This window comes from Penicillium cataractarum (genome assembly GCF_028827025.1).
Source record: "Penicillium cataractarum strain IBT 29864 chromosome Unknown utg000001l, whole genome shotgun sequence".
NCBI lineage: Eukaryota > Fungi > Ascomycota > Eurotiomycetes > Eurotiales > Aspergillaceae > Penicillium > Penicillium cataractarum.
The window spans coordinates 2509888-2533230 of NW_026622737.1; the positions used below are offsets into that span (position 1 = coordinate 2509888).

Here is a 23343-nt window from a genome sequence, read left to right on the forward strand (position 1 = left end):
AATGATTCGGTCAAACGTGCGGAACAATGGCCCCCAACTACCTCCACTTAAGTCCCAGCCTCGTGCTGCGATCGGTGTCCCTGCGTCAATAACATGACGCATATGTCTGGCAGGAGTAATAAGTATTTGGCAATTCGGAAAAGACAATTGAGAAGAGAGCAACCCGCCCTGTGCATTGAGATTAACACAGTTTCACTATCCTCATGCCACGAGCGAGGTATGCTCTGCTTATATGAATTTTCACTGCCTTACAAGAATAATCGTCTCCTACCAGGGTGATGGCTCCGCTGTTTGATCACGACGTAGTCATTGTAAGTAACTAAGCTTACATTCGTTAAACTCCGGCTAAATGAAAATTGTTTCTAGTACAGTAGTTGGTGCAGTTCTGCAATACTCTTGAACACACAAGCGTTAAACCCTGATAGGATAATTTTGCCTGGATTACACGATACCCCCGAGAGTTTTCCTCCGTGGGCATTCACCCAGCTGTCCACTAGAAACGCTGGGATGAATATATCACGCTCCTTGTGGCGTTTAAGCACCAATCCATCTTGTCGTAAGTCAGTCACTGCTTTGAATATCGCTCTCCTTCAGAACTTGCCTTTATGGTAGTGGTAATCAGACATAGTGCAGATTAAGTTGGAAAAGCCGTGATATCTTTTGGTTACTGTGATTTTCTCAAATAAAGGATTATGAATGTGGGTGGCACGTAGTACGGGAAAAGATCTAGGTACATTAGTTAAACCTCCAAGCACAGACAGGATAGCAAACAAGTAACGGAGTAACAAATCTTCTAGTACAACAGCTTGTACAGTCCTGCAATACTCTTGACCACACCAGCATTGTATCCCAGGTAGTCCACTTTAGCCTGGATCATATGGTGCCCCTTAGAATAATCCTTGCCACGCAAAGCAATAACTTCCAACTTTGCCCGAGACTTCTCGTCCCATATTGCATGTGACCCTTTCAGATATTTTTTGGGTCAATTTCATGGCCCACAAGTACCGCGATTTGAATATATTTGCCGAGTCCCGTTTCGAAGAAGTTGCTGTTGCCTACATGCCTGCGGAAAATTCCCCTTATCTTATCCGAGTCCAACGGTCCTGCTGTCTGACAGGTTTCGATATCCTTAATCGCTTTTTCTATCTGTGGGACTGTTGTGGTTAAATCTTGTTTCCCGTAGGCATTCACCCAGTCATCCAGGAGAGACTGGTGAACGAAGATAGGTGGCTCGATGTGAAGTTGAATCACCCATCCCTCTTTTCCCAACTTAGCACTGCTTTAGTATCGCTCTTCTCTAGGACTTGCCCGGGTGTTTATCAGACATAGTGCAATTGAGTAGTTGGAGTTAACCACAAAATAATGGTGAACCTGTCTGCGAAGGAATGTATGAAGGAAAGAGGATTGGAAACTATCTGATATATAGAAAATTTGCCCAATCCTGCTAGGGCGGGGGATCCTATTTGAATAGTACCAGAGATTGCTGTCTGCGCATAGATTCTCCAGAATCAAATTCCTAATTAACGATGTGTTACCCCTTCTGCTTTAGTCATATCCCTCTATTCAGCAGCATCAATCTTGCTTCGGTGAAGATCTCTTTGCTTCAGCTTTCTATCTTTACAGATGTCACAGTCATCGCAATCCTGACCAAGAAACTGGTTTCTCTTATCAGCATTGCTACAGCCAGGCCGAAGACAGATCAAACCCCCGAACACTTTTTTATTATCACAGTTGACATAGGTATACCATTGTTCCCAGCACATAGCTATGCACCAATTCCTAAATCATCTGGTTAGTAGGTAGATTTTTTCACTAATCTAGGTGTCAAACATACGGCTTGAAACGGGTGAGAGGACGTAATGGATGTTGTAGCTTGAGTATGTTTCGGCTGCGTCTAGGAGAGAGCAGAAAATGAAGTTTGGGTAGAAGTTCGATGCGCAGTTTCGCATAACCTTGGAAGTTACTGAGCTATTTCAATTGCCTGATCCTGAAAAGACATTATAGCATGACTTTGAAGGACGGTAGACTGAGGGAGGAAAGCAAATATTCTCATTGATACCATTTAATCCAATTGCTCAAACTCTTCGCCATGATAACAATAGCAGATCACTCCTGTTTGAGTGTACAGAGTAAGGATAATCCACAAGAGGCACTTCAGCTCCAAAATACAAATGGCGAGTACCCATCGCCAGCAGTATTTCAGATTCCCTACACAATTAGTGGAACAGGCAAGTCTCAGTAGCACAGATTCTACACAAGGACGAGGGGTTTTACAACAAGCTCATCAGTTACACTTGGAAGAAGTACAGGCTATGCAAGTAGCTAGAGATTAATGACTCGATGGACGACGCATACGACGACATGACTCTATCTAAGTCTGTTCGGGTGGATCCCTGTGTATGGTATCTTGCTGCGTGGAGTGGTAGCTGGCTAAGCATGTCGGTACGAATCCACCAAACTCGGGACCAATTATCATCCGAGGCGGGATTGCTAAAACCAAGTGGCTCTATATCGGATAAACTCGGTCACCGAGCAGCTCGTTCGTAGTCGACGTCATTGCTTGCTGAATACTTGCACGTAAGTTTATCAAGAATTACGTCTAAGGACAGAAGGGCAAAGCGTAAAACAATAAAACCACACTCACGTCATCCATATACATGATCATGGCCGGCAACACCACTCAGAAACTGGCAGTTCTGATTGATTCTGACAACGCTCAGCCATCTATGGCGAGGCTTTTACTGGCGGAAGTGGCAAAATATGGCACAGCTCATGTAAAGCGGGCTTACGGGGATTGGACTAGTACCAACTTGAGTGGGTGGAAGGAGGAGCTCCTCAGACAGTCTATTCAGCCAATACAGCAATTCGCTTACACTCACGGAAAAAATGCAACTGACTCAGCGATGATCATAGATGCGATGGACCTCCTGTATCTTGGTCGTTTTGATGGTTTCTGTCTCGTCTCAAGTGATAGCGATTTCACACGGCTGGCCGCTCGTATTCGCGAATCTGGATTAACTGTATATGGGTTTGGGGAACACAAAACACCGAAGCCCTTCGTCGCTGCCTGTGACAAGTTTATTTATATCGAAAATCTTATTTACAACAAGGAACTTGTACCCCATCCTGACAGGATTATGATGCCGAGAAATCATGTTCCAGTGCGACAAGCAGAAGGAGACGTCGATTTCATAAATCTGCTACATACGACGATAGAAACCGCCTCCGACGATGATGGATGGGCTGAGCTCTCCAATATTGGCAATTTGCTGACAAAAAAACACCCCGAGTTCGACTCTCGAACCTACGGGTATTCCAAAATCAGCGATTTACTCTCTGCCTTGCCACAATTTGATGTCATCCGATATCCTCCTCGGAAAGGTAAACCAAAAGGAATTTACGTACGCGATAAGCGCCGGAAGCCCAAGAATTCTTCCGATTGATACGATGAGCTAGTTTAACTCTCTTCTGTTCTGTAAAATTGAGTTAGATTAAACTGCAATCGGAGACTTCGAGACTTCTCGGGCGTGAGGCAGACTTCAATCGTCAAGACAAAAACGGTCGGACACCTCTTCACCTTGCCGCACAGGCTGGTTTACGGGACACTTGGGAAGAGTTCTCGAAAGTTGTGCGGAAGTTGAGCTTGAAGACAGGGACGAGCAGATAACTCTTTAGTTTGCTGCACAGTCTGTCTCTCAGGATGTTTCAGCAACGCTTCTCAATCACAGTGCAACATAGTTAGCCTTTGTAGCCTGAAAAAAAGGGCAATAACACAACCTTATTTGAACTAATTAGAAGTTACTCTAGGCGACCGCGACACTTGTGTCCCTTTTACTCAACCTCCTTGTTTCCTCGATCCTCCGTTCTCTCAACAGAGAAAACCTGCCCCTGGTCTTACTTATTAACCGTCTCTTCCCAACTAGCATATCTTATGGATATTCAACGCCAATTCCCTACTATGCATTGGATTTAGGGGGGAGGAATTTCTTTTGTTTACGAGGTCCATCCTTTAATTGTGGTAAAGGTCCCGAAATCTGGAGAGTTTGAGAGAGAGCAATTCTATAAAGAGCTAGAGATATATCGAATATTCGCACAAAAACGGCCTTGTCCGTCTATCGTGCAATGTTTCCTCTTTTCGGACAACGGCATCTTCCTCGAGTACATAAGAGGTACGACCCCCTTTTGATAACAAACAAGCTTAGCCACTAATTACTCTAATAGATATGTCACTTTCTTCTAGAATGCAGAAAAACCATATTCGAGACTAGGAAACCATGGTGGTTACGAAAGTGGAAAAGTTGGAACCTCTGTCCTTGCGCAAGGAATGGATGAACGACCTCGCTGAAGCTATCGCTTTCCTGGAATCACTTAACCTCGCTCACGGCGACCTACGACCGGAAAACATCCTACTTGATCGTAACCGATTAAAGCTATCGGATTTTGATTGCGCGGCTAAAATCGGAACAAATTACGAAGCATGCATGGCTCTATATAGCAGGATACTTAATAGTAATGACGTGGACCAAGGAGAGTGTGGAACTTTCGGTTTCCTGAGCCCTCGAACAGAGCAGTTCGCGCTCGGTTCTTTGTTCTATCTCATAAACTATGGCTTTGAAGTCTATGGGGATCGATGTCTTACAGAGGATCCCTACGAGCATAGTCCTAAGGTCGTGGACTTACTACAGAACATGGAGTTTCCAAAATTGGATGGCGATCCATTAATTGACAGTGTCATCGAGAAGTGCTGGCATCACAAATATGTCACGGTTTCAGAATTAGCCGCGCACACAAAAAGGCTTTTGCATGAAAGAACCGATCCGGCAGGAAGTAACGGAGAAGGAAACAGAGAGGAAGGAAACAATGGATTGAAATCCCCCGTCAAATTATCTTTCATCGTCTGGTGGCGTATGGTTATGGGCCGCCTAATTCACGGGGTATAGCATGGCCTTGTTAAGTTGTGGACGTCGTTATCACACAGGACCAAGGGCAAGGTAGCAATCACTGAGCGAGCTCAAGACGACAACCCTGATGACGTGGATAGAAACCTGGAGGAGGAATTTCTTTCCAAAAGAGGAGTCTGCCTGGACTTGGAGAGGCGTGGACTTCTTCGTCTACTTTGTTCGGGTGAGCCTGAGCAAATTGGGTTTACCTTTGACTGGTATAGACACAGTCTCTGAGACACAAATGATTGAATAAACCTAAATCCTCCGTATTACGCGAAGACTTCGGACTACGATACATTCTCCTTTCCGAGTATCCACCTATATCTGCAGCTTTTCGACATCTTACTAAGTGGACATGCTTCCAGTGTCTTACTGGTTGATCAATGCTGGATCAATAATGCGCCGCTGTTCGTAATTGCTATCGCCGAAGTGCTTGAGCCAGAGCACACGACCTAGTGTGGGTGATCCGGATCAATGTCAAAACTGCCTCACTCTCAAGGTTCACAAGAGGACGGGAGGAAAGGGAGGAGAAGAGTAGCGAAAAGCAGCGAGGAGTTGAAGCGGCGATGGAGGGGACTTCTCAGAAACCACGGCGAGAGTAACGCGCAGGGATGCGCTAAACCCGAAATAGCACGCTAACCCCTTTTGCGTAATTCACCATCACTAGATTGTACAAAGTATCCTCCAGGGCAGTACAAGTTAAGGGGAGGTACTGACTGCACTAAACAGGCCATGTATTGAATAATAAATTGAGCACAAGCAAGTTGTCAGTATTTCTCTCGTCTTTGATTCACTCGGAGCCTGCCGCTGTCCTGCGCATCCACCCACAATCAGGTTGACAGGTAAGCCTCGACAGTATGGCTCTCTCTCTCTCAATACTCTCCACAAAAGCTGTCGATCTTATCGAGGGATGTTCAATCAGACCCAGGCCCGGGGCTGTTCATGTATGTGGCGGCTTCGGCCTGGATCATATCCATGTACTCTTCACTAGATGTAGGACTCGGCGGGAATACGTCGTCGCTGTCAGAAGCTGAGCCCCACGTCTCACGTCTTCTGGCTCTTCGTTCAGCCTGCTCAGCTCGCAGACGGGCCCTTTCTTGCCGTGCTCTGTGAGCCTCATTTCGATCTTCGATTGCTCTTGTAAATCGACGACAGACTTGGCATACAGACAACGGCTTCCCGTTTTCTGAAGCGGCCGCTCTGAATTCCCGACACTCTAGGCAGATAACATATGGTTCACCTAGGACTACGATGATATTGCCAGCGGTGTACCGATTAGTGCCTGGGCGCGGGTTGATGCCACAGTCCACACACCACCGATCCCAACGGTTGTCCATCCACTTAGCCTTTTTCCTTCTCACCATATTATCCGCAAATTTTGCTCTTGGTCGTAATCTTAGGCAATCCCGACAGGCGTATAAGTCGTTCTGGGTACCGAATTCAGTGATCTCCGCTTCTATCAACTCCGTATGAGAAGGAGACGGTATTAATTCACGAAAGAGCCGGCACGAACGTTGCAGCCAGATAAGACTGAACGCATCGAGATGATGGGCTATTATGTGTAGGATCTCAGTTGGAAGATCGCGGATGGTGGTGGGTTGCGACATTTTGCAGCAGTTGTTGCAAGTAGGCCTCGTTAGAGAGTTGAGAGCCGCAGGTATGAGGGAGACTGGGATATTTGTGAGTGCTGGGTGAGAATGCTAGAGATTTGAGCCTGTATCGAGCGGGGTGGTCTATTTTGGGCCTGCGACAACACGTAACCGTACACCATACGCTTGTCTTGTTCGTAATATACCATTCAATCCCGGAACCGCTCTCGAAGTACAAAATAACTATAGTACTTTGGAGTTAGTGTCACACGAGGTTAGGGTTTGAAAAAGCTTCTGTGTTGTTCTGCAGTAACATGGAAGGCGATAGCGGTCGCTACTGTAGTTGAATGACGAGATGTAAGAAAAAGGGGACAAAAGGTGTGACTGTCTGAAATCGCACGACGCGAAAGTCTAGCCATAAGACAGGCCAGATACATACTGTACATCACCTTATGAATTTACTGTATTATTGTCCCTATTGGGAGCATTAATATGTGTGTGTGGTGTGTGTGTGCGTGTGTGTGATTTCAGCTTCCAGGTTAAGGACAACCTTATTCGACACCTCTGTTCAGAAAACTATGTACCTGTGCTGAAATTTCTACAATGCCAAAAAGTGCGTTCTAAATAGTGAGTAAGCAGGAGGTAATTCGTGTACATTTAACGTAATTCCCGCTTATTCGGAACACCCAGTTGATCGGAACACCCATACCCATTAGAAAATTTCAAAATCGATTATTTCTATCAACACCGATATAATTTCCTATTATTAACGGTTCTTACATTGATTGATCCTATGCCCAATTACTCCACACCCACTACACGTAGGAGGTGCCCTAGTACGTGGTGGATCTGCCTGACTAGGCAATTCGCCCTGTGCATGCGATACTACCCCATCAGCTTCTTCCTGCTAATTTAGCTGCTCTACTAGTTGTAGACCTTCTTCAACCGATAGCCCACCCTCATGGGGTATCAGTCTATGCGACCGATTGCGTTTCTGGCGCTTCTTCTCATTCGCTGCGCGTAGATTGGCGTTCTCTTGCGCGAGTAATGTAGCGCTATGTAAGGATAGATAACTACCCTTGATTATCTGATCTACCACGGTCTTGATTGGGCTAGGTGGGGTTTACGACCGTCGGTCTAGTAGATTCTTTAATAGAGAAGCTTGCTTGAATAGCTAAGTAACAGTTCTAGGCGTTTTTGGTGTGAATTGACTAGATCTGCTGCTTGGTCTGCTGCTTGGTGGTGTAGGGGTTCGTAGAGAGATATTCAGCTTTGAAAGGACCTTTTCTGTATCGATTGGTGGTACTATACTAGTAGCCACAAAGCTATTTTGAATAGTACCTAGTTAAAAGGCTTCTAATCGCGCGCGTTGGTAGTCCTCTAGGAAATTAAGCTTGTCGATATGGTTATATCTAACACGGGCAAGATCGCTTATAAAGCGACCGTACGCGCGCTTTAATAACGTAAAGCATCCAACATCAAGAGGTTGTAGGATATGCGATGAGTGTGAAGGCATACAGAGTGGTATAATATCGTTTTCTGTGTAGATTCGGTCGAATTAGGGCGTAAGATGGCTACTATAGCTATCAAGAATTAATAGCCGAAAGCGACCTCGTACGCGCGAATTCGTGTGTGGGATAAAGACCTTCTGTAGCTACCGTAGCCCTATCTCATCGGTAGTCCAACCGTTGGTAGAGACCTTAAATCGCCAGTCTTTTGGTAGGTTATTAAACTAACCGGCTATATAAACCTTAGCTTGGAAGATTATACATGGCGGAAGCGAATAGCTATCTGCGTAGATAGCTTCGATCGCAGTAACCTACTCACGATTACCTGGTTGTAGAAGAGATCTCCGACCGTAGTATTCTGCTCTGGTAACTACCTTCTGCGAAGATATAAGGCCTATTGCAAAGCCGGTCTCATCAAAGTTATAGATATCCTCTGGTTGTATACCCTTCTCATCGATTATACGTTATACGGTCGTAAACCACTCCCGAAGCGATTTCGGATCTTCGTTTAGGGCTCTTTGGTAATCGTATCTTCGTGAGAAGCGTATACGAAGCTCAGGGCGACGGTTAACGAAGGTTGATGACCAATTCTTACCAACGGTAGTTGGTGGTTGGTTTCCACGCGTAGCCAGTAGGATATTAGCCATTTCGGCTACAGTAGCTGGCCTAGGGGCTGCTCCACGCGTATCCATAGAGATAATCCATTCAACAAGCGAATCCTCTTCGTATTCAGTCAATTTATAGCGAGGGTGGCGTTTATTTTCGCGTGAGGATTGACCGTGTAAGCGCGAATGTAGTGTTGTGAGCGGTATTTCGTATAGCTTTGCTGCAGCGCGGAGAGACCTAATACGGTTCTCCTTCAAATCGGAAAGGGCTAATAAGATCTTGCCCTCTTGATTAGCCAGTTTATGGCTAGATTCAGTGCGAATTAGTGGCATGGTAGGTGGTTGAAGTGGGTAGGTGGGTAGAAAGACGCGATTTTGGATGGGGTGTTCCGATCAACCGGGTGTTCCGAATAAGCGGGAATTACGTTAACGTAATTCCCGGTTGTGCCGTACACCCCATCGAAAATCGCGTCTTCCTACTGATACACCACCTTCAACCACCTACCATGCCGCCAATTCGCTCTGAATCTTCGCAAAAACTGGCCCAGCAGGAAGGCAAGATCCTATTAGCCCTTTCTGATATTAAAAATGGCCGCGTCAAATCTATCCGCGCTGTAGCGAAGCTATACGAAATACCTCACACAACCTTAGCCGACCGCGCGAAAGGTGTACTTGCACGCGTTGAATCTCGCCCATCTCGCCTGAAATTAACACAATTTGAAGAGGATTCGCTTACTGAATGGATACTCTCTATGGATTCACGCGGTGCATCCCCTAGACCGGCTACTGTGGGAGTAATGGCCAATATCCTACTAGCTGCGCGCGATAGCTCCCCTCCGCCTACCGTTGGAAAGAATTGGCCATCAACCTTCATTAAACGACGCGATGAGCTTCGTACACGCTTCTCGAGACGTTATGACTACCAGCGCGCACTAAACGAAGATCCGAAATCGATTCGGCAGTGGTTCGCGACCGTACAAAGTGTGATTGACGAGAACGGTATACAACCAGAGGATATCTATAACTTCGATGAGACAGGCTTTGCAATGGGCCTTATATCTTCGCAGAAAGTAGTCACAAGGGCCGAATACTACGGTCGGAGATCTCTTCTACAACCAGGAAATCGCGAATGGGTTACTGCGATCGAAGCAATCTGCGCAGATGGCTATTCACTACCGCCATGCATAGTCTTCAAAGGTAAAGTGGCTATTGCAGGATGGTTTAACGAAAATCTACCGAAAGACTGGCGAATCGAGGTCTCAAAGAATGGCTGGACTACCGATGAGATTGGTCTACGCTGGTTACAAAAGCACTTTATCCCACATACGAATTCGCGTATACGTGGGCGATTTCGACTATTGATTCTTGATGGCCATGGTAGCCATCTCACACCCCAATTCGACCAAATCTGCACAGAAAACGACATTATACCTCTGTGTATGCCTGCGCATTCATCGCATCTACTACAACCACTAGATGTTGGGTGTTTTGCAGTGGTTAAGCGCGCGTACGGTCGCTTCGTTAGCGATCTTGCGCGTAGAGGATATAACCATATCGACAAGCACGATTTCTTAGTGGATTACCAACACGCACGGCAAGAAGCCTTCCAATCAGCCAATCCCACTATCAAGAATAGCTTCGCAGCTAGTGGTCTAGTACCATTAGATGCCGAGAGAGTGCTTAACAAGCTTAATATCTCTCTACGAACACCAACACCACCAAGCAGCCGTCCAAGCAGCAGATCTAGCCAATTCACACCACAAACGCCTAGAACCGCTGCTCAGCTATTCAAGCAAGCTTCTATGTTAAAAGATCTACTAAAACGGCGGTCAAATAGCCCTCCGAGCCCATCAAAAGAGATCCTAGACCAGATGATCAAGGGGTTCCAGCTAGCGCTACATAGCGGTGCTTTACTAGCAGAGGACAATGCGAATCTGCGTATAGCGAATGAGAAGATGATCAAAAAGCGCAATCGGTCAACTAAGAGGATACCCTGCACAGAGGGTTTAACCATTGAAGAGGCTATACAGCTAGCTGAGCAGCTAGACCAGCCAGAGGAAGATGATGGGGTAGATTCGCATGCAGAGGTTGAATTGCCTAGTCAGCCAATTATGCCAGCAAAGAGGGCACCACCTAGGTGTAGTGGGTGCAGGGAGATTGGCCACAGGATTAATACATGTAAAAATCGCTATATCTAGTTAAATTGATCGGTGCTGGTTGAGATAATCGATTTGAAGTGTTCCACTAGGGGAAAGTGTACGGCACAACCGGGTGTACGGCACAACCGGGAATTACGTTACTTGGTGTTTCAGTTGATGCTGAATAAAGGATCGTTTCGGGGTGCGGGCGCCGGAATTACCCCAATTCCGGGATGAGAGTTGATCGATCCTTATTGAAGCCATATTCACCTTACTGTACCACCTAGACAAATCTATTGTGCGCCTGAGAGGAAGGCTCCATGATTCCTCTCGAATTCATAGTAGAGTATGAAGTGCAGGGGATTGTAGATAGGATGCCAGCGAATCGGTTTTTGCCACACAGAATCGTACCTGGAAATCAACGCAGAGCGACAGGGATATGAGAAGACAGGCTATTGAAGTAATTTGCAAAAGCTGAAAGTGGAATCATGTTAACACATTGCCGTTCTCTAATGTCCAGAGCTGGATTTGCAAAGAAGGAGAGTACACTAAGTGTTCTTTGTAATTGGGTGAACTGCTTTGATTGATCTACGAAGCTCTTTAAATAAAAAGTATTGCAGCGGTGATATTTTCGGGGCCGAGTTCGGGGATCGGACAAACCGATAGACCGAGGTCCTCAGGGACTGGACGCAGGTATGCGATGTGGTTGGTGCCACGTGATGTGGTCTGGTCACCTCGCGGATTTAGTTATGCTATCTTCTGGGCACTAAGCACGCAACTCCGGCCCAAGGCGACCTTGCATGTCAGCCTTGCAGTTGATTCGGCGAATCCTGGGTTGGTATTTGATTGCATTGCAAGTGCCAAGAGACTACGGTTTCAGTGAGACCGATGTGAACCAATGATATTATTACTTGAGTTCAGCTGAGAGGGTCAGTGCGATGGTCGCGCGACGGAGGGTGAGAATCACCCGCTCTCACCCAGCTTCTCACCCTGTCTATTGCGCACTCACCCTCTCTCACCCTGGTCGCGCGACCGTAAAGCGGCGCTCACCCTAAACTCACCCGGGCGGCAGCCACCCGACTATCTGCCGCACATAGGCCACACGCCGGCCAGTTAGTAGTATGGTGGGTGACCACATGCGAATCCTGGCTGTTGTATGTTTTTGTTTCTGTTTTGGATTTTCTTTTTGCACACCGATGCTTTGGCTATAGACTTTTAGCTAACATTTGAGGCAGGCGGTCTTTCAACATCATTTAAGCAACTAAAGGCCAATCTTCACCTATCAGCAATTGCCGCTTTCACGGGCGTGGCAACTCCAATGGGCCTGTCGTTTGTACTGATGCGGCTTGTGGACGCAACACCCCTTCAAGCATTTGGCGCTGGAGCAGCGCTGTGTTCAACAAGCATTGGGACTACCTTTACAATTCTTTCCACAACCGGTCTGGACAAATCGAGACTAGGAACTGTACTCAGCGGTGCTGCAATGATGGATGATGTGGCAGGCCTTGTCATGGTTCAGATCATATCGAACCTGGGCAGTTCCACTACTGAGTCATTCAGCACAGTGACAGTCGTCCGTCCAATTTGTGTGGCTATTGGCTTTGCCGTTGGAATTGTCCTTCTCTGTGGCTTCGCTCTTAAACCAGCTGTGCGAAGGTTAAGAGCAGCAAACATGAGCCTTTTACGCAAAGGCAAAGAACCTCAGGTAGCATTCGTTCTATATATGGCTATTTTGATTGGCTTCGTGACTGGAGCTTCATATGCGGGTACTTCGGGTCTCTTTGCAGCATATCTTGCTGGTGCTTGTATCTCCTGGTTTGGTGATCTCATCGTTTCTTTCAATGAGAGCTCGCAATCTTCTATTGAGATGAATCCCCGAACCCCAGACAGGAATGATCGAGCTGTGTCGAATACTCAAGAGAGCAGTGCATCGAATTCAGATTCATCTGCAAACCTTGTCAATGAGAAGAAACCTCCAATGGCTTCGGGCCAACAGACTTTTGATATGTATTGCAAGCAACCACTTCATTTTATCCTATGCCCTTTCTTCTTCGTGAGTGACTTGGCCTTCCTCTCCACCCTTAATAGACACCGTGCTGACTGAGCAGGCCTCAATTGGCTTTGCTATTCCGATAACGCAGATGTTTCAGGGCCAGGTGGTCTGGCGAGGTATTGTGTACACCATACTTATGGCACTTGCGAAAATCGTCACCGGTATCTGGCTTTTACCAATCACCATCAGCCCAGTATCAGGCATGATGAAACTGAAACGGGCAGTAAAAATTCCGATTACCTGGTGCGCGTCACATCGCAGACAAGAACACGAGAGACAAGTTCCTGGTCGAAGCAAGAAAGGAAAGAAAACTACCGACCCATCCCGCGGCTCTACAAGCACGCAGACATCTCAGCAACCCTCAGGGGCCGAAGTCCGCCCTTCAACCCTATCCGAGAACAATGCACCAGGAAAACAGACCCGCTCTTTGTATCCAGCCTCCATCGTCGGACTGGCGATGATCGCAAGAGGCGAGATAGGATATCTGATTGCTTCTGTGGCCGAAACAGGTGGATTGTTCGCTCAACCCGATAAAGACACCAACAACGGTAATTCGGAAATCTACTTGGTAGTTGTATGGGCGATTACACTGTGCACTATCATTGGTCCTATCTGTGTTGGAACTCTCGTGAAGCGCGTGAAAAGTTTACAGGCCCAGAGAAGCCAGTCTGGCAGTCCAGATCCCCTGGGTTTATGGGGCGTGTCATAGATATACTCCCATCGCCCTAAAATACAAGGTCGCCAAAGAGCAGGAAACTTAGGCCATTTCTCAACATGTATGGGTATCAAATTTCACAACACTGTCATCGGAGGCTTTTCAGCTCCGCTTTCCTCTTTTTCGCAGCATATCTGCAGCCATTTCGTATGCCTTGTCTTTCGCGTCGCACTGTGGTGTGCCTCGAATAGCTTCCTTATCCCAGCCATGGGCACAACTGTCCATTCTCTCGCAGACAACGTATTTGCCATCAACATTACGAATATTTCCCGCCATTTTCTCCGCCTCAATTGCAAAAGAGCACTGAGCAGCAGTGACAATCAACACATTCGGGGGAAATTTGCTTGGATCGGCGAACAACGGTGACAATCGATGGTCCCTTGGATCCGCACCGGCAAAATTCAGACATTTATGACACAAGTGGGAGAAGGTTGGGAAAATTCTTCGCATGATAAAATTTGATTGATCTGCCATTGGCTTTTGTGGTGTTGGAAGATCCATGTCAACCGGGGCATAAAACGCCATGACTGTGCGGAATACATTTAGACTGTTTTCTGATTGGAAGAGCGAGGATGAACAAGACACTGCCAGAGCTATATTCCCTCCTGCACTGAAACCTGACAGTGAGACACGGGAGATATCGAACTGTTCTGGCAAGGATCGCACCCATGTCACAACGTCTTCGGCATCATTGAAAGCCGCAGGAAATGGGTCTTCGGGCGCAAGTCGATATTGTACATCGATCACAGTATAGTCCGTGTTGTCAGCGATAAATCGACAATATTCATCATCGGAGCCAAAGGTGCGTAGGACGAAGCCGCTTCCACAAAAGTTGATCAGTACGGGACTGGGATGCTTCCGTTTCTCCCCGACTGGTTTGTAGACATGGGCTTTGATGGTCCGACCAGTATCCCGCGATGGGATAGATATTATCTCATCTGGTTTCGGATGAAGATCTAGTCTATAGCGAACAAGGCCTCGAAGGAAAATCGCAATCGATTTGTGATAAATGTAGATTAGACCCATCGCTTTAACGAGTAGCTGGGCCTATTCCGGGTAATGGTTGCCTTCGGCGCACATGGGACAGGAAATGTGGCCTATGTCTAATTTAACAAGATTTGAAAAATTGGGGCTAGAACACCCCTTCGGTACATACCAGAGTGAAAAGAAATTGAATGACAGCATTCCATGATGCATCATACAGGTTTTGTGTATCAACTAGCGGCTACGTCATGCTAGTGATTGGGTGCCAAGAGCACCCCCTTCTCAATGCGACCTACGTGATCAAAATTTACCTTCTATTGTGAGGCTTTAATGAGTCTAGCTGCAGATAATTACGTGAGATCAACGGTGAGATTAAATTTGTTGTTATTTTGAGTGACTATTTCCGGGGACGAGAGCTATTTTCGTCGATGGTCCCAGGACTCGTCCCGTTTCCACTGATTCGGCAATCACTTATACCGCGTAGTAGAAATATACCACGGATCAATCTTACTTTGCTATAAGAGAGCACAAGACTGCTTGTGAAGTAATATCCACCTTTCTTAAAAAGTTCAGCAGTTTAAAGTATACAGGTTTCCCCGTAACTTTCTCGATATATATCTTGTGCAGTGGAGCCAATAGTAGGCACTAGGCGTCACCTCCTCAGACCTAGGCTCATCTCTCCGAGCGTCAAGTCCTCTGAAAATGATATTTACGCCTAGGTATATGTCAAAACTATGCTTTGCTTCAAATTTGAAGCAAAAAAGTGATCGGTATAGGCCATTCGGTTCTTCAGCGTCCCCGAAGCTTGCCATGTTATAAAATCTACGGCGCGACATATCGCACTTACCTATGAGCTACTTCAGGTGGGCCTCTGGAGAGTCAAAGTCTTTACCTTTGTATAGTCTCTACTCGAATTTTAATTGCTATGCTTCTGATGGCAAAATGGAACCCGGTCACTACGGCCGGGATACAACATCGCTGTCTCTAGTGGCTTTCTCTAATCTTTGGTGGTTTTTTTTTCTTCATTGACAAATCGAAACGATTTTGAGTATATGATTAGTCTTTTTACACTATCCCATCTTTTCACCCATATCCGAGCATGTCAGAAGATAAAGAAACTCGTTGTACCCGCCCGAGTGATCATGAACCTGCATCTAGACAAGGTGGGAAACGCCCCCACAAAATGATCCCAAGACAAGAAGGCTTTTACAAGGGAGGTCATCATAGTCAATCAGGTCACTTGATGTTTTGAAAATTTCCCGAGTAGTTAGACATTCAAACCCAATCAATCAAAGATGCCTTAAGTCCCGTTCACCCTATATGAAGTCTGCGCTTACAGCGCCTAGATCAGAAGCCAATAGAAGAATAATCAACGAAGCAAACATATCTCTTGAAATCTCTGCACCGAATTACCCCTTAGCGAAAACGCCGCGTTAATTCCTGTCTTGATTGCCACATCGAAGTTGGGCATACAAGACGGTGGATACAAGACAGTGGATACTTGTTTCTAGAACTTCTTTTTTCTCCACCGCAACGTCCACTAACCCAACTATCGAGACGGTATTTTCTTGGAACTCCGCGGATAGAAATATCCGCCGTTGATTCTCGCGCCAAGCCCCATTTCGTTTTTTTCCCCTAATTCGATCATCAAATCTGATTTCGAAGAAGATTTGCTTTTTCCACCAACTCATGACTCAAGTTGCCGCAGAAAATTGTTAACACCTGACAGTGTCGATGGAAGGACCCCCGCCTCATGGGCTATCCCATCACGAGGCCCACAATAGGCAGGAGGACAACGTCATAATTAAACAGAACAACTGCCAAAAACGAACCAAAAAGATGATATGTCACTCCTCCGCACCCCCCAAAACCACGAATAAGTTTTGAGCTAATGTTTCGAGTTGTCGACTTGTCCGGAGAGCGTGTCCGCCATCCCCGTCCCGGCAGTTTGGTTTGGCGCTAGACTATTTGTTTGTAGTCCTGCAAATCACAAGACTGCCTTCGAGAAAAAGTGATGAAAAAAGCAATGAGGCGAACGACGACCAACTCGAAGATGCGCATTGGTTGGCTCTGAGAAAGAGACCAGCCGAAGATCAACCGTCTACGGCGCCCAGCTCGGGCACTGTAGTACTTTGTTGATTCGTGGTGGGCCAGATATCTATTAGCTAATGGAGGTGATGCTTCTGATGGATATTGTAACGGAAATGACCTGACCAGCTGGACGAGGCGGAACTGTTGGGATATTACGATCCTCGGTGTGCCCTGTTTGGAAGGTGATACCTCGTATGCTCTGCAAGAGTATCTTCATACTTTTATCACAAATGAAGGTAAGGAGTTGTTACACTGGATCGGCTATTCAAGGATAACCTTTACGGACTCGGTCCCGGGGGTTCGGGGCTGGGTTGAAGACTTTACTTACTCCGGGGGTGATCCGGGGCAAGAAACCGCATAAGCAATGGTTTCAGGGTCTGGGAACGCTTAGATCGCATTGTTTTGCTCAATAAGTACGAAAGGCGTTTTGTGGAATCACGGCACTCACCCCCAGTTTTTCACAACAGGGTCGAGTCCCGAACCGCCAAGGATGAATAACTTCGTATAGTGACATAGTCCCTCGTGGTATGGCTTGTTTCAGAATAGTTGCGATGGCAACGGAAACGCCTTTGGTGCTTTCAGCATCCCAGTCGGCCTACACCCGCTGGGCACAGAGGCACAGTTCAAGCATGATCTCGCGTTTCAGACTGAGGCGTTCTGCGTGATTCGTAAGTTGAGCAAACGTTGACCCCTCAAGGGATGATCAGCCGGTAGATCCCTGCTGTTTTTGGGGAGTGTATGGGAGAACTAAAGTGAACTGCCCCTTGGCAGAATCATTAATTGCTTCCAAGCACTGGACTCATGCGTGTGATAGGTAGAATATCGAAGAAAATTAAGGGGGCAATGGTTGGTCAACTCTGAACTCTGCCAGGTTTCTTTTTTAGGGAGCCTCCCTTTAATGTTCTTGAAAGGCCAAAAATAGGGCATATGTTAACCAGTTGGGGCGGCGCCTAGACTAATCGGTGAGCGCGGGACTTGTCTCGAGTCGTACAGAATAATCCCAACCAACATATGATCGAAATAAGCAAGATACAACCGAACAGCTTGACCGATCGGCTGCAGCGGACGGACGAGCGGCTCACTAACGCCGGAAGGCTCATCATTCATCATGTGATCAACCTGCGAGTGGGAATCTCGAGGATGGAGATCGACAATTAGCACCGAAAGGAGATAAGGTTGCTGGGATTCCGGCGCTCAGACCAGGCGTGCCTTGCATCCAGTGGACCCGCAACGTCGTTAAACATTGCTCTCTCTCGAGGCTGGAATGATCCGCTCAGGGAACAAACACGCGTGGGAAAATAAAACCTTATTATCTGAAACGGCTCCATATGGGCATCGTGGCTGTGAAGCGTGCAAGGCGGAGAAGAGGGCACGTCTAGGGCTATTCTAGGCCAACCATTCACAATTCACAGAATGGTTGAGATCAGTCAGTTGATGAACAGCATATTACACAGCATAACTCGGCAGCGCACGAGGCTCGGAGACTCCGAGAGGAGGGAAACTCCCGCCGCCTTTCACGGATAGAGCGGACCGCAAGCCACTTCGAGTCGAGCGGGGGTTGTCCTTTTGGGAGACACTCCACGTTTTCCTTTTATTTTCTTTTGTCTCGTAAACAAGTACTTTCTATCCAGTGACTGTTTGTACCTCCCGGAACACCAGTACGAGGAGCACCAGGCGCCACTTTCGTGGCGTAAAGGGCGAGATGCATCTGGCTGATGCCTGCCAGATTCGGTCAGTTCGACATTGGCGCTGGACTGGTCATACAACGCCAGTATCTGCAGCGATTCAGCGAATGCTAGACAAGGCAGCCCACGTGCCATCCCTTTCTTACAGTAGGACACGCGAAACGCCTTGTTTCAGAGTGGCTCAAAAGAGTTTCTGCATCTCCGAGGATCTCTCTCCGGATTAGGTCCGGGGTTATCAACATTCCAGGAGCGGTATTATGGCCATGCCACTATGGAGAATGGCTGGATCGTAAGGCTTAGCAGCGAGGCGTACTCTAGTTGGAATGAGTTCAACTGCCGGACGCCGCATAATGAGCCAGACAAGGGTCAAGGTTGACCTAGGCCACGTCTTCGGAGAGAGAGAGATCAGCAAAGAAGCACCGGTAGAGTGGGAAAAAGAAAAACGGAGAGAAATATACTTCCGCGCGTGGCCGGGGAAATGCCGCCTCGCCAGTGAAACCTTTTTTATTCTCTTGGTGATGTTCAGAGTCTGGCGTGGGGGCAGAAGGTCAGAAGCGAGGAGGTTCGCAAAGTGGAGGGCTTCCCCTGGACCAATGCGTGATCTTCCATGTGATGGACCACGTTGGGCCCACGACATTGTTTCACCCTTGAAGCTTCTCTCGAGCAACCACGCGAGAATTCCGCGCAATGTGCGCATTTACCGCCCGAAGAATCGGCCACTCTGATTGATCCATTCAGATCCTCCTTATTGACCCCTAGTCCTGCCTTAACACAGCCGGTCTAAGCGCTATACGTTCTAGGCCATGCGCCATGACGCTCTTCCCCTTCCATGACCCTTGATCGATCTCTCAAGATCCAACGTTGAACATGCGTATTATACCTGCACGTAAACTACTGAACTCCATCCCTTGGCTCATTCCACGAAACGCAGATTGCAGATCTGGTTTTTTTCTGCCTATAGTAAGAAACATGTGGTTGGCCATGTGCTAAACTGGTCCCTGGCATGGAGGCATGGCAACTCCCCTGGAAACCAGTACTCCTAGTATAGTTAGTATCATTTCTTTTCGTCAGTGCATCGTGAAAGTGGAACCTCCACATCTCCACCACTCATGGGCCCAACGGGCACATCTGCATCCGATTCGATTCCCTGCCTCCCTCCGCGGCCCCCAATTCAATGTACATCCACCAACCCCCCTTGGGACCAATCCCGTCGAGCTGGTCGCCTGTTTGGGATTATGCTCTTCCCACTACACCTAACTCTGGTTAGCGCCTTCTCGATTCGAATTCCAGGCCCACCCAGATATGGTTCATGCGGACACTGCTCGTCGCCTGGCGCGTCCAAGTTGGTGGAATGGGGGGGGTACCACAGGCTCTTTTTGGTGGAGATGTACCGTCATGGGCACTTCATGCGAACTGATGATCTTTTACCCTCCATTCCCCTTCTTTGCTTAGCTCCTAATCTGCCCATGTGGGCCGGGAAGTGTAAGCTCCTGTCGAAGGCTCGCGTGCCTGTCAAGGGCATGTCTATGCTTTAGCATAGCCCGAGTAGCTCATTTTCTCTTGCATATATAGAGCTGTCATCCCTGCTGTTTCAGGACTATCATTCGATTCAAACCACATTCCATTCTATCATCATCTACAATATCAAAAGAGGCAAACGGGTTTGCTTCAAGCTTCAATCTATCACCGGCTTCCATCTATCATTGTGGCTACTTTCATCTGCCCTCTTCTATTCTCCATCTTTGGAGCGGATTCAGCACATCGACGAGAACAGGAATCTCCAGTCAACAACTCTTCCGGCAATCCTCAACACTCTTCAACCATGTCTATCCCTGAGCCTTCCTCCTCTAGGTAAGCTATTCGATGTATAGACCCCCATTCTTTGGTCAAGTACTAATATATTTCATTCACCAGCTCCCGCAATGCTGCCGGTTCTCTCAGCCAGAACAATGTCAGCCAAGTTCCACGGTCCAGCCAAAATAGCGTCAACCGCTTTGCCCGGGCACCAGCCTCTGACGGTCCCTACTACGCTGGAGCACGAATGGGAGAGCGATCCACGCACATGAACGGCCTCTCAAACCAGGTCAATGCGGTGGATGATATCCTGAAGTCCAAATAATGACCAGCCTTCGTCAGCAAAGAGTCAAAAAGTTTAGGTCAGGATTGCGAGATTTGTAAATTATGCAAGACCTAAAAATGTATCATAGAATGTTTGTCCTTGTCTATGTATTTCTATTTGTACCGAATGAAGTTACTCTGCGGGAAAAAGGATGTGTATATCAAACACAAAACACGCTCAATAACTAAAAGCCAGACCTTCCAATCCCACGGTTATTCCGATTAAAGCAACTTCGCAATGTAAGTTGCAACCTCGTCGTATCTAGTGCTGGGGAACTCGTGACCAGCCTCGTAGAACTTGAAGACTGCGTTTCCACCAAGGACAGCGGTAGCATCGCTCACAAGCTCATCCTTGATGATGATGGCATCGGTGTTACCGCAGAGGATGTGAACCTTGTCACTTGGCAATCCCTTCTCGGTCTTCTCATCCGATACAGTGCTGTTCTGTGCACTCAGATACTCGCCCAGGCGTGCCCAGGTACCCCATTGCCGTTGACCCAAGATAGGACCGTGACGCATACTAGACATGAACGCATGAACGAAGCCAGAATGGCTGTTTACTTGCCACGCCACAGCTGAGGGAACGTCGATATGAGGATACTCGCGAGACAGGACTTGAATCTCCGCCGCGCTTTGCGACGGCAACTCCTCGGTAAGAGCATCCGCGGCGTTGAGCTTCTCATTCTTATTCTTCTTAGGTGAGACCAGAGGGCCAGCTCTCAGACGGCGACCAACGAGATATGACAAGAGAGACTCTGGCATGAGGCCACGCTCATACAGAAGGCGACTTTGGAAGCTAATCTGAGAATCGCGGACAAGACCAGAGGGTGCAAGAAGGACGAGCGAAGACAAGAGTTTGGGGAAGAAAGATGCGAATGCTGCAGCAATTCCACCACCCAGGGAGTACCCAACCAGGCAGAATTTGCCCGATCCAGCTCCCGTCCAGGAGATAGGTGATGAAGTCAACGCGAGCATAATCTGGGTAGCGAAAAGCCGCTCATCCTGGGGAAGATCCGACGGACAGTCGGAGTATCCTCTCCCAAATCTAAACAATCTCTATCAGTCAATGCGCCCTCATTGGCATAGATTTTGAAGCAGCACTCACAAGTCAAACAGCATTACACGGCAACCCCGATCGACGAGCGCATGGGCCACCCCGCCGAGCGCGATGCATGGCGTTGTGATGCCATGCACGAGCAAAACCTTCGGTCCATCCTCTCGACCCCATTCATACACTCGGATCGACCCATACGGGCTCGCGACATCGCGCGCGCCGGGAAGCACGTCATCTGGGACTGGCAGTTTGCGATTCTCTTCCTCCGACAGGGTAGAACCAGTCGTTGAGCGGGGCGAGATGAGGATAGTCTGTTTATGCACATCGCCTCTGAAAATTGATCGAAGCAGGAGACCGAGCGTGAAAGATGCGCCCGTTACGGCCAACAGGGGAAGTTGTGTTCGCTGGTTGGCCCAGGATTCGGAGAGGAAATCCACGGTTTGGTTGTACAGCGCCATGGTTGCTCCCGGATACCCCTGGATCGAAGGGGATGTAGCAGTTTCGACGGATGAAACAATCGGATGAGCGTCTAGAATGCAGGATCTAGATGGGATTGCGCGCGCGAGTCTGTTGGGAGATGGTGAGAAGGAGAGAAAAGGACTCGTTGGGAGCCTCCGGCAAGAGGGGACCGAGGCCCCATGTGGCCGATAAGCCCGAGTGCGATAAGCCACGACCAGACGTCATCGGGCTGGTTCACGCTGTGTGATTCTATACATCTGACATGTCTTTGAGAGTGAAGGATGAGAACATCGAAAGAAATTGCAAAGAAGGAAGAGATCTATGATTCTGGGCTCTTTTGGTGGGGAATGGGAATCATCAAAGTCTTTGTCAAGAACTGGAAGTTCTCCTTGAGGAATGTTTATCGCCGACGACCGATGCCTAATCAACCAAGACGGAGGTTTACTCCGCACTCAAACACCTGACGATTGTATATTCAGCCTAATAATCTCTGCCGGATGAGATAGTTGAATAAATAACCAGAATTTTTGATTCCCAGAAGGCAAAGATCGACGTTGGATTTAGAAAAAGTCTCGCGAAGCCACCAAAGCCCACTCTTTCATGGAGAGTTTTGGGCTGGTCGCTTACGGTTTATCTGCAGCTAAGATGCCTAGATCTGTTTTATGTCTCTTCGGACAGAGAATATTGATCTTTTCTGGAAGTCTGCTATCTACGCCTCAGTGAACAGACGAACCGCTAAGGATCCAAGACTACGTATGCTACCTTCATTGGATCTCGACTAATGCAATGGTACAACCGTGTCGCTTTTGGAAATATGAGTTATTTTCTGTGGTGGAATTTATCGATTAATGCATTGACTTGCGTGTCATTCACAGCATGGTCTCTTGAGAGTCAATGAGATGAGCATAGATACGAAGAAACAAGGAGACAGCAACGAGGATAAGCGCTGCATATTATGAGAACAAAGAAACATAAGCAGAAAATAATGAATTGTTTGACATATTAGCTGGCTTATGTTGAATGTTATCTTAGCTATCTAGATCTGCCATCGATGTTTCATCGTGAGGTATGCCCTCTAGCGTTCGTCATGACTTCAATCGCCTCAAACGCAAGGCTTGCAGAACCTTTGATAATGTGGGGAAATCCCTGTCCGAGGCTGCGTTTATCCATCCTCCATCCTGTAGGCTCATTACGCTATGATACGTCCCTAGACTTTTCTAGTCATTCTCGAGGCCTCGTACTAACATGTAGATCACTTCCGGCTTAGCCATGGAGGAAACGGAGCAAGCCAGATGGAAGCGAGCCTAAGCCATACTACTACCATTTGTGGAATCTACAGTACAATTAAAGGCATGGGGCATATACCGAGAGGCGTCAAGCCAGTGGCTGCCACCCCGCAAT

General features: G+C 47.5%; 7 protein-coding genes across 7 annotated transcripts; 5 read left to right on the forward strand and 2 right to left on the reverse strand.

Moving 5' to 3' along the window:
- Positions 1-2663: 2663 nt before the first annotated feature.
- On the forward strand, positions 2664-3443 carry N7496_000859 (NYN domain-containing protein; the record flags this gene model as incomplete). Its single annotated transcript, XM_056693790.1, has 1 exon — positions 2664-3443. The coding sequence occupies one exon, from the start codon at positions 2664-2666 to the stop codon at positions 3441-3443; it is 780 nt and encodes a 259-aa protein (XP_056560519.1).
- A 530-nt stretch (positions 3444-3973) lies between these two features.
- N7496_000860 (uncharacterized protein) lies at positions 3974-4268 on the forward strand (the record flags this gene model as incomplete). The annotated part of the gene is made up of 2 exons (XM_056693791.1): positions 3974-4169; positions 4222-4268. Coding segments are annotated over 2 exons (243 nt in total), but the record flags the coding sequence as incomplete, so codon positions are not given.
- Positions 4269-4274: 6 nt separating this feature from the next.
- On the forward strand, positions 4275-4940 carry N7496_000861 (uncharacterized protein; the record flags this gene model as incomplete). Its single annotated transcript, XM_056693792.1, has 1 exon — positions 4275-4940. The coding sequence occupies one exon, from the start codon at positions 4275-4277 to the stop codon at positions 4938-4940; it is 666 nt and encodes a 221-aa protein (XP_056560521.1).
- A 6964-nt stretch (positions 4941-11904) lies between these two features.
- Positions 11905-13545, forward strand: N7496_000862 (cation:proton antiporter; the record flags this gene model as incomplete). The annotated part of the gene is made up of 3 exons (XM_056693793.1): positions 11905-11937; positions 12003-12836; positions 12892-13545. The coding sequence occupies 3 exons, from the start codon at positions 11905-11907 to the stop codon at positions 13543-13545; spliced, it is 1521 nt and encodes a 506-aa protein (XP_056560522.1).
- Positions 13546-13653: 108 nt separating this feature from the next.
- Positions 13654-14577, reverse strand: N7496_000863 (uncharacterized protein; the record flags this gene model as incomplete). The annotated part of the gene is made up of 1 exon (XM_056693794.1): positions 13654-14577. One exon carries the CDS (start codon positions 14575-14577, stop codon positions 13654-13656), a length of 924 nt encoding a protein of 307 aa, XP_056560523.1.
- A 5556-nt stretch (positions 14578-20133) lies between these two features.
- N7496_000864 (uncharacterized protein) lies at positions 20134-20430 on the forward strand (the record flags this gene model as incomplete). The annotated part of the gene is made up of 2 exons (XM_056693795.1): positions 20134-20162; positions 20226-20430. The coding sequence occupies 2 exons, from the start codon at positions 20134-20136 to the stop codon at positions 20428-20430; spliced, it is 234 nt and encodes a 77-aa protein (XP_056560524.1).
- Positions 20431-20651: 221 nt separating this feature from the next.
- On the reverse strand, positions 20652-21941 carry N7496_000865 (alpha/beta hydrolase; the record flags this gene model as incomplete). Its single annotated transcript, XM_056693796.1, has 2 exons — positions 20652-21474; positions 21535-21941. The coding sequence occupies 2 exons, from the start codon at positions 21939-21941 to the stop codon at positions 20652-20654; spliced, it is 1230 nt and encodes a 409-aa protein (XP_056560525.1).
- Between the last annotated feature and the right edge of the window lie 1402 nt (positions 21942-23343).